This window comes from Microtus ochrogaster, chromosome 2 (assembly GCF_000317375.1).
Source record: "Microtus ochrogaster isolate Prairie Vole_2 chromosome 2, MicOch1.0, whole genome shotgun sequence".
NCBI classification, from domain to species: Eukaryota; Metazoa; Chordata; class Mammalia; order Rodentia; family Cricetidae; genus Microtus; species Microtus ochrogaster.
In genome coordinates this window covers 44,267,076-44,276,482 of record NC_022010.1, presented here as the reverse complement: position 1 = coordinate 44,276,482, position 9,407 = coordinate 44,267,076, and the positions used below count along the sequence as shown (strand labels likewise).

Here is a 9,407-nt window from a genome sequence, read left to right as displayed (position 1 = left end):
TAGGGGGCAGGTAGGAGGGCAGGTAGGAGGGCAGGTAGGGGGCAGGTAGGAGGGCAGGTAGGAGGGCAGTAGGGGGCAGGTAGGAGGGCAGGTAGGGGCTCTCAGACTACAGTGCCACTCACATTTCCAGAACCATGACTATGTTGGCCTTTTCCTCAAAGGCATCCACACACTGCACCAGCTTGGGGTGGTGGAGGCAGTTCATAATGCTGATCTCCTGCCGAATGTTCTCTTTCTCCTTGGCGGAATAGGCCTTGAAAAACTTCCCTGCCCAGATTTTTCCAGTTTTCTTTTCCACAAGTCGGAAGACTTGTCCAAACTTCCCGCTGTCAATGAAAGGAAAGAGAAAAGCCAAGTTGAGCCGAGTTCTCTACGAAGCTGGGGGTGGCAAACCACAGCCCATGAGGCAGATCTGGCCTTCTTACTCTTTTTATAGTAGAGACTTATTGGACACAACCACACACCTGCTCACTTACATGTTCGCCACGGCTATATAGCTGAGTAGTTGTGATCCAGGTGTGGGGCTCAGACCTAAAATACTCTTGACTAATAAAGAACATCCTACTTCATCTTAAGGGTGGACTTCTTCCCTTCCCTGTGCTGGGACCCCTGAAGAAAGACTGAGTTCCTCCCCCAAAACCAGAACCACTGAACGTCTGTCCTCCCTCTGCTCTAGCACAGATGCTCTGGAGGGTAGGACGGATCGGCTTCCCCTGCCGGAAACAGGGAGTTCTTATTCCAACAGATGACTTCCTCCCCAGACCTGGTAAGAGGCCTACACTGTGTCTTCAGTTCCCCCAAACCACCAGAAATAAAAACTGAGCCATATTGTCTCTTTTTTTCCTTTTAAAAAAAGGATACTGAGCCCAGAGTATCCTTCAAACTAATGATGACCTTGACTTGAGACTTCTGATTCTCCTGCCTTCACCTCCTGAGTTCTGGGATGTGCACCATCACATCTGGTTTATGTGCTGCTGGGAGTGGAATCCAGGCTCTGTGCCTGTTAGGCAAACACTCTACTAACTAAGCTACCTGCCCCCTAACCCACCCCACCATTCACTTAAACTCTTATGCTTCTCCAGAGACTGAGAGCTGGGAGAGATGAACAGCTTGTTGGTGTGTGAGCAGCAGCGTCTTTTATGTCCTAGGGAGTGAGGCTCAGTCAATGGCGGTACAGGGCTAGTTCATCCAGAACTGTGAGGCTCACGGGGCATTCTTGGCAACCCTAGAGTTGGCGCAGCTGCAGAGAAAGTGCTCGCCAGGCCCAGCTACTTCATACCCGATGCAAGGGATGCTAAAGAGAACTGATTCAGACCTGGTCCTTGTGTTTGAGGGCTGTGCTGTGGGCAGAGGCACAGAAGGCCTGGCCTGAAGCTCCTACAGAGCGGAGTCTGTAGAGAACCACAGGAGTTGCTGCAGAGAGGGGCCCTGGCAAGGGATGGGCTTGTGGGTCATTCCCTCCTGGTGTGTAGACACTCAGTGGGAGGAAGCTGGGTTTAGGACAGCACAGGAAGAACACTGGGGTGAACTGGGGTCTGGCACCACCCTCACCCTGGGACCCAGAGGCAATTTGGAACTCCACTTACGATCCTAGTCGCTCTTCAACGTCGTACACATCAGATACTTTCTGCTCAGTGTTAACTGTCACTGTCCGATAATCGACCTCAGGTTCCTTTTCGTCTGCAGGGGGGGGGGCACAGGTCAGGGTGAGCGTGAGCCACCGGATTCCCCCCTCTCAGCCCCTCCATTCCAAGAGCCTGTCCCCAAAACAGCTGCCCTCACTCACCGTCATCCGACACTTCCACTTCATCCTTTGGCTCTAGAGAGACAAAGAGGGACAGAAAGGACATGGTGGTTAGTACTGAAGGCCACCTAGAGCAAGGCATGCTGTGGGCTTTACCAGGTGCCAGCGCACCTGGATCACATGGGCATCCCCTGAAGTGGGCTGGTCCTTACTGTAAAAACAGCCAGATGCAGACTGGCAAGTTCTGGCCTCCTCATCCCAGCCTCACCCCACCACCATGTCTAACTGTCATCCCCTCCTCTCACCCAGTGACCCCCAGACATCTCCCCTTCGACATTTCTTCCAGGCTTTTTGGTATTTCAGAACCCACACACCACTGCGACAGTCCCGCTTTTCCACGGCCTGGAAGCGAGCAACCTATAATTACTTTCATTGTTACGTCTGTTTATACATTTGTGGAACATTTGTTATTGAATTCTAGCAGTATAGCAAGCATCTTGCCAGTTATGTGGGCACATGACATAACACACATAACACAAGGCATAGTCTCTTCTCCCTCCCTGAAGCTTATAATTTACTTGTATAGGCAAAAACAGAGACACTTGAAGTAAGCGTCAATTACATATGTCACAGAATGAGGTAGGTACCAGCGTGGCGCCGGAGGCACAGGGAGGAAGGTGGTGTAGCACAGGACAGTGATAAAGCCTTGTTCTCAGAAGGAGCCCTTGAGTGGCCTCCCAGAAGACAGGAGACAGTGAGGGTGAACAAGGGCACACAGGTGAAGCCAGCAAGTGCGCATGAGTGACCCGTTCCAGCCGCCCTCATTCATATGCCAGGAGCCAGGGCTAGGGAGGAGACAGGTTAGAAGACCCCAGACCTTGTCTACTTCAGAGACCTAGGGTTCCCTCTGCTCCGACATTCAAATAACTTCCTGATCTTGGCTGAGTATCTTTCCCTTTCTGGACCCCAGGTTCCTTGTCCATAAAAGGAGCTGTACAGGTGACTTTGAGTGGCCTGGCTAGCACTATATGGCATGTTGTGTAATGGTTTGTACTCCTTCAGCCATCGTGGGGACCGTGACTGATGGATGGATGAAGGGAGGTGTCCTGAGGCAAAAATCAAAGTGATTACAGGGTCATTAAAATGGAAATGTGTGAGTGTGAGGGGTGTGTGTGTGAGTGTGGACACATGGGAGTGTGTGTGTGCCGGTGAGTGTGAGCATGTCTACACAAGATGGTGTGTAAGGATGCGAGCACAATGATAGTGTGGAAATGTGTGAGTGTGAGGGGGGGGTGTGTGAGTGTGGACACATGGGAGTGTGTGTGTGCCGGTGAGTGTGAGCATGTCTACACGAGATGGTGTGTAAGGATGCGAGCACAATGATAGTGTGGAAATGTGTACGAGCAGGAGTGTATGCAGGGGTCAGTGTAGAGGGGGAGCACAGAAGCGTGTCAGTATGATTGTTACCGTGTTAGAAGAACGTGGATGTGTGAGCGTGTCAATGGGGGACAGTAAGGGAGTGCGTATGTGGAACAGTGTGGAAGTGTGTGAGGATGGGTAAGAGGAGGGCGTGGCCGTGTGGGGCTGTGTGTGAGTGTGCACACATGGGATAGTCAGAAACTGTGACATCACTATCTGTGGGGCTGTGTGTGAGTGTGCACACATGGGATAGAAACTGTGATGTCACTATCTGTGTGGCTGTGCGTGAGTGTGCACACATGTGACATCACTATCTGTGGGGCTGTGTGTGAGAGAGTATATGTGTATAGAGGAGTTTTGAAGTGTGTGATGGGGTGAGTACATGTGTGTGGAGTATTATGGGATGTGGGAGTGTATGTGGGGGTGGCCTGGAGGTGTGAGTGTGGTGGCCTGTGAGTGCATTTGTATAGGATAGCAGGGGACTATGTGACTGTGTGTGTGTGTGTGTGTGACAGTGTGGAGGTGTGTGACCGTGTATGTGGGATGGTGCAGAAGTGCGTTTGAGATAGCATGGAAGTGTATGGCTGTCTGTGTGTAGGTTGGTGTGCAAGTGTCTGGCTGTATGCCTGTAGGTTAGTGTAGAAGTGTAGCCACACGCACATGGCATAGTGTGGAGGTGTGTGAGTGTGGCCAATACATAATATACGTAAGAGTGAACACACGTGTGGGAGGCAGTGTTGGTGTAAAAGTGTGAAATATATGTGCAAAGGAACGCATAAGCACGTGCATTTTCCTGAGAGCCTTTGTATATGTGTGTGAGGGATAGTATGGTGTGTGCAAATGTGTGTATAGGTTTGAAATAAAATCAGTGCATAAGTGTCAGATGTGTGTGTGAGAGTGTGGAAGTAAGGCGGGAGGAAAGGCTGACTGGCAGAAGCTGACACCAGAGCAAGGCTGGCGGGGGGCACCTGTGGGGTGTGTGTCTTGTGAGAGCAGTGTACAGAGAGCCTGGCAGACATGGCTGGTAGGGAGAGCTGTGCACCGGCGTGCTGCGCTCTGCGGGGCTTGCAAGGTCCTTGTCTGAGGTGGAGGTGAGGGCCAGGGAGCAGGTGCAGCCGGGCCTGTGCACAGCAAGCGCCTCCTTTAGACTGAGGACAGAACACACGGGGATCTAAACAGACAACTAACCCAGGCTCACCGAAGGTAAGTGCCTCTTGCCAAAAGAGAGTTCCGAGAGTTTATGAGCATAAAACCAGAAGCTGTGATCTGTTTAGAGTTCTTAAAATGCTGCGGATGAAGTTTAGTTTTAGAAACCTAAACACAAGGGGCCTGGGAAGAACAACACAGAGAACAGCATGGGAAAGCGAAGTGCGCAAGGCAGACAAGGACAGGGTTGGTGGTGGACGGGAGCTAACGGATCACTCTTCGGAACCCACACAGCTGGCACGGAGTGACACTGTACAGCTCAGCCATGACAAGGGTGACCCAAGGGAAGTGCTCCTAGGCCTTAAGGGTGAGAGCTCAGGGAGGACTGTCTCATTCTGCCCATGAGGTGTCGCCCTAGGGAGGGCTGTGAAACCCACCCCAGGAGCAGTACTTCTGCTAGCGGCTCTGCCCAACAGAACACCGCGCTGGGGACTACGGGTGGATTGGTCTGTGGCCCTTCCTAGAGCTTCGGGCATCGTTCCCAGGGCTAGCTGCAGGCAGTAAGAAGGCTATGGTGGAGCTGGACAAGAGCTCAGAGTCGCTAGGGGGAGGGACCGCCATGGTAAGACAGTCAGAAAAGGCTGGGAACCCACGCGAGGGTGAAAACACTAAATTGGGGGATTGTCCATGCCATGTCTCCCACAGGAGGACTGGAGACATATGGAAGCCATGCTAGGATGTCCCGGAATAATGGGGTCAGCGGATGCTTGGACTAGTTCATTGATGCTTTAGAACACAGAGTTCTAAAGGAAGCAGAGATCCAAGGACAGTGGTCCTGACTATCTGCTAGTCACCCACCCAGGTCTTCCAGTCGATGAAACAACATGTCTTACCAGGAAGTCCCATTGCCCTGACCTGTGCTGTCCGGTCTGAAAGAGTTCTTCTAATTTAATTTGATCAACACCCTTCATTTTCTTTGTCCCCTGTTACATCCTGCCGGTGTTCTACAGAGCATTCTAAGCAGCAGAGTACGGGAAAACAAAGGCAGGCTTTCTTGGTCAGGTGTCTACAAAACTGGTTTGTGCTCTGCTTGGGAGAGGCCTTTCCAGCCACCTAGTGCAGGGTTTTCCTCAGCCAGCCTTGGAGAGGGACTTAGTTCTGGAGCTGGCCTTTTCCCTGCCTGCAGTCACAGAGTTGGCTTCCTGGCTTGCCCGCCTGCCCTCACACCTCAGCTTGTCTAATGTGGTTGGGGACCAGTCCCTCTTCGCAGAGAGTTAAGTTGCTCTCTGAACTGTTCAGGGTAACTTTCCTCTGGGAGTACTCGCTGAGATCCCGGGATGCTGGCATGTGTCTGCCTTCTCGTCTTGCCTCCTTTCCAGTTGTGGGGCAAGATGAGCAGAGGGGAGAGGGACAAGATGAGCAGAGGGGAGAGGGGCAAGATGAGCAGAGGGGAGAGGGGCAAGATGAGCAGAGGGGAGAGGGGCGAGTTGAGGGAAATCATGGCTCAGTGAGCTGAGCTCCCAGACCATAAACAGAGGTAGCCATCTCAAAGAAGAGCCCTTGTTTTCTCTCTTTCCAAGAAGGAAGGAGATAAAATTACAAAAGAGGACCTCAACTAAATCTTTTTTTTCAGTCATTTAGTGGGCTGGAGAGCTGGCTCAGGGATTAAGATCACTGGCTGATCTTTCAGAGGACCCAGGTTTGATTCCCAGCACCCATGTGGTGGCTAACAACCACCTCCAATTCCAGGGAATCTGATGCCTTCTTCTGATTTCTTCTGACACCAGGCATGCATATGGAGCACAAATATAGAGACAGAACACCCATGCACACAATTTTTAAAAATCTATTTAGAATGAGCCATAGCCTCAAGAGCTCAGTGGAAAAGCTATTTGGAAGAGGGTTAGGAGATACTTTTGTAGACAGATGAACCTCATTACCATGGATGGCGTTAGGAAAAGACTGGCAAAGCTCTTGGGAGCCCTTACAAAGCAGGTCCCACCAAGTCTCCACGGCAGAGCTCTTTACTTTTTCCTTACAGAGGACTGCAATGTGTGCAGTGAACACTAGAGGGCAACCTGGCTCTGGGTACCACTTTTGGGAGCCCTGCAGAGCCTCAGCCTAGCTGTGCAGTTCCAATTGCCCTTGGGTGCAAGGAGCTGACTGGCAAGCAGCCTTGGCCACAGCTGTTTTGCTAATAACACTGTAGCATAGAACAAATTAGGAGCAGGGGCTAGGATGGAAGGGAGTTCAAAGGCAGAGTGGGATTAGTGGGGAGTGGAACCCAAGACTCAGCTGGGGCATCAAAGTAGGGGGCTCTGTTTGCGCAGGTCCGGTGAAACTGGGCAGGATGTTGTCAGGTCAGGGATAGGAAAGATGGCTCTGTCATGGGGGGCGGGGGTACCTGGAGCTGGTGGGAAGCCCTCCTTTTTAGTCTCCCGCTGGATCCCCAGTGTCTGGGGAGCAGCCCCAACACTGGAGGGACACAGGATGCACACGGGTGAATTAGGGTGAGGGATGGGTTGAAAAGGGATGGAACTCAAAATCAAGAGGAAGTAGAAGACAGAAGCTGCCAGGACAAGAGCGGTTAGTCGGGCAACACAAGCTGGGCTTGTGGAGTGAGGGCTGATTGGTATCGCTTTGAGTAAGACCCTCATAGCCCGTTACTCCACCGATGCAACCTCTGTGACTGCTACTGCTTCCAAACTCATTCCCCACCTATGCTTCCCAGAGGGCCATTTCCCCTTTACCCAGAGAGAGCTATCTTTGCTGAGAACTCACAGCCCTTGAGGAATCCACAGAGAACTTTGACTTGGGGCATCCCCACCCTCTTCTCCCACTCCCTCTTCCTCCTCTCCTTCACCCCTTTACTCCCGTCTTCCACTCTCAGGCCTAGCTTGTGCAAACTGTCCTTCCCCTCCTCCTCCCTCTTGGATAAGACAACTGAGCCTGGGGTGGGAGTAGCTTCCTGTCTGGAAGCCCTGGGTGGCCTGGACCCTTCCTTTGGATTTCAGGCAATTGCCCACTTCGGTTTGTCTGCGGCAGTGGGAGGGTTCTGGAGGCTACATAAGAGTTCAAGGGCAAGGCCACTGCCCCCCAGCATGGCATTCCCCATAATCCCGAGCACTGCAGCTTGCCTCTTGAAAGCCAAGCCACACCTCCATCAGGGTCCCTGGGTTGATTAGGGATCTGGTGGCTTCGGGTTTCTACATCAGGGCCTGGGTGACTTCCAGTCCAGCCAGTGACCATGTTTTCTCTGTATCTGTCACTCCCAAAATAACATCCTGAAAACGCTTCCTGCTCCACCTATTCTGCCTGCTCTCTAAGTCATCCAGTGCAGAAGGATGGGGTGTGTTGGAGTGTTAAGAGGCAGCAGATGGTGGCTTTGTTATTCGGTTCCCCCCAACATTCACTTGTAAGCAGACAGTGGATGGGAGCTTTATGAATGTTACCATGAGCCAGGGCCCAGGCCAGCCTCCTCTGTGACAACTGTGGCCATCCAGGGAACCCTGCCTGTGTCCATCCCGAGGGTTAAAAGAGAAGTGTCCAGCATGCAGCTGGCTGGATGGTGTATGAAGTTGGTGTGTTTTCTACTTCCTTCCTTTGGAGCCCTCAGTTGAGGGCTGTTTTATACCTAATTTTGGAAAGCCAGGAGGTCATCATGAAGACAGCTACACAGAGAATGCCCTGGGTTATATGGGGCTTCCAGGATGGGTCTCTCCCCGTCTCCTTTAGTGTCCCACCATGCTGCCTACTTGACACCCTGAATATCTCTCCAAGAGCATTGTCCCTTCTGTTCTCCACCTTCTCTGTCTTAAACCCATAGTGTTCTTGTCCTTCTCTTTGCATAAAACTCAGCCAAACACCCCACACTCTGGCCTCTCTCCAGCTCATTCCCTTGCCAGAACAACCATTTTCCCACCCTGTGCAAATTCTATGGACTTCTATTGCAAAGATCGCTACCAAGCAACAGGCAATTCCAATGACCCAGAGTCCCTCGCTCTTTGTCTTTAGCATTTAGTGCAATACATTTGCAACTTGTGGCCCGCCCCCGTGTCTACAATGAACTCAGATTTCTCACAGTCCCTTCTTCTAGTCCCACAGGCTTTTACACTACGGCACGAGTGTTGACCTTTTCTAATCCCTGGGTGACCTACTTGGTTTTATTCCGTTGTCCATTAAACAGCAAAGCTTTCTGAATCTATAGCCCTTGTTTGAGCCTTCCTCCCAAGGTGGTGACTCCTCCTTCAGGTATCCCTCAGATACCTCTACTAAACTAGTCTGAAACTAAGACCCTCACCATCTCCCAGTCTCTTTGTTATTAAGTTCCCCAAGTCAGTGGGGGGGGGGGCAGCCCGACAAACCTCTTCCCTCAATCTGACCGAAGGAGAAGAAGCTCCGGGCTAGACAGCTCTGGGTTTATACACTCCATTCACAAGCTCCGTGACCTTGGGCAAAAGTTCCACCCCTCTACGTCTACTTCCCCTCTGTCCGAGGAGGGCAATGGCGGCAGTGCCTGTGTCACTGGGCTATGAGGATCGGAGTGGAGAATGTAAAGATGAGGATGTTGTCATATGACAGATCCTCAATGGCTACCATCAGTCACACGACTTAAAATAATAATCCTCTAATTATCTCTAGAATGTGTGCTTGGTTATCTAAGCCAGGAACTAGGGAGTCATCTTAGAATCCTCTCATCTCTCTCTAATCCCCTCACCCCAAACTCATCAAGAGTGGTCTACTCTATCCTAGGGAGATTTAGTTCATGCTCCTCCCATCCCTGTACCAGGCTGGGATCGCAGAGGCTCATGGAGACTTGGCTAACTCCAGACTCATCTTCTAGGCCATCAGCAACCGTAAGGCCTCTCAAGTGTTCATGGTATATGAATGCCTTCAGGAGCAAACTGTGCCAAAATGAGGCTTCAGGAAGCCAGGGGATACCCAGGCTGAGAACACACAAGGCTGCTACACTGCAGTCATATTTGAGTGGCAAAGCTCTACTGCTTCTCAAGTTTGCTTTCTAACAACAGGCCAGCCCCATCATCTCCATCTCTTGTCTGCAAAGCTTTGGTGAACACTGTGATTTTATCCCAAGTTT

The 9,407-nt window shown here is 51.5% G+C and overlaps 1 protein-coding gene across 2 annotated transcripts in view; it reads right to left on the bottom strand.

The window, feature by feature from the left end:
* Mylk (myosin light chain kinase) overlaps window positions 1–9,407 on the bottom strand; it is a 255,864-nt gene that overhangs the window by 29,750 nt on the left and 216,707 nt on the right. For both annotated transcript variants that reach the window (XM_026788073.1, XM_013351635.2), the window contains 3 exons: window positions 1,787–1,819; window positions 1,587–1,680; window positions 123–326 (listed from right to left, as the gene is read on the bottom strand). In XM_026788073.1, the coding sequence (XP_026643874.1) occupies window positions 123–326; window positions 1,587–1,680; window positions 1,787–1,819 (331 nt within the window). The remainder of the gene's footprint in view (window positions 1–122; window positions 327–1,586; window positions 1,681–1,786; window positions 1,820–9,407) is intronic.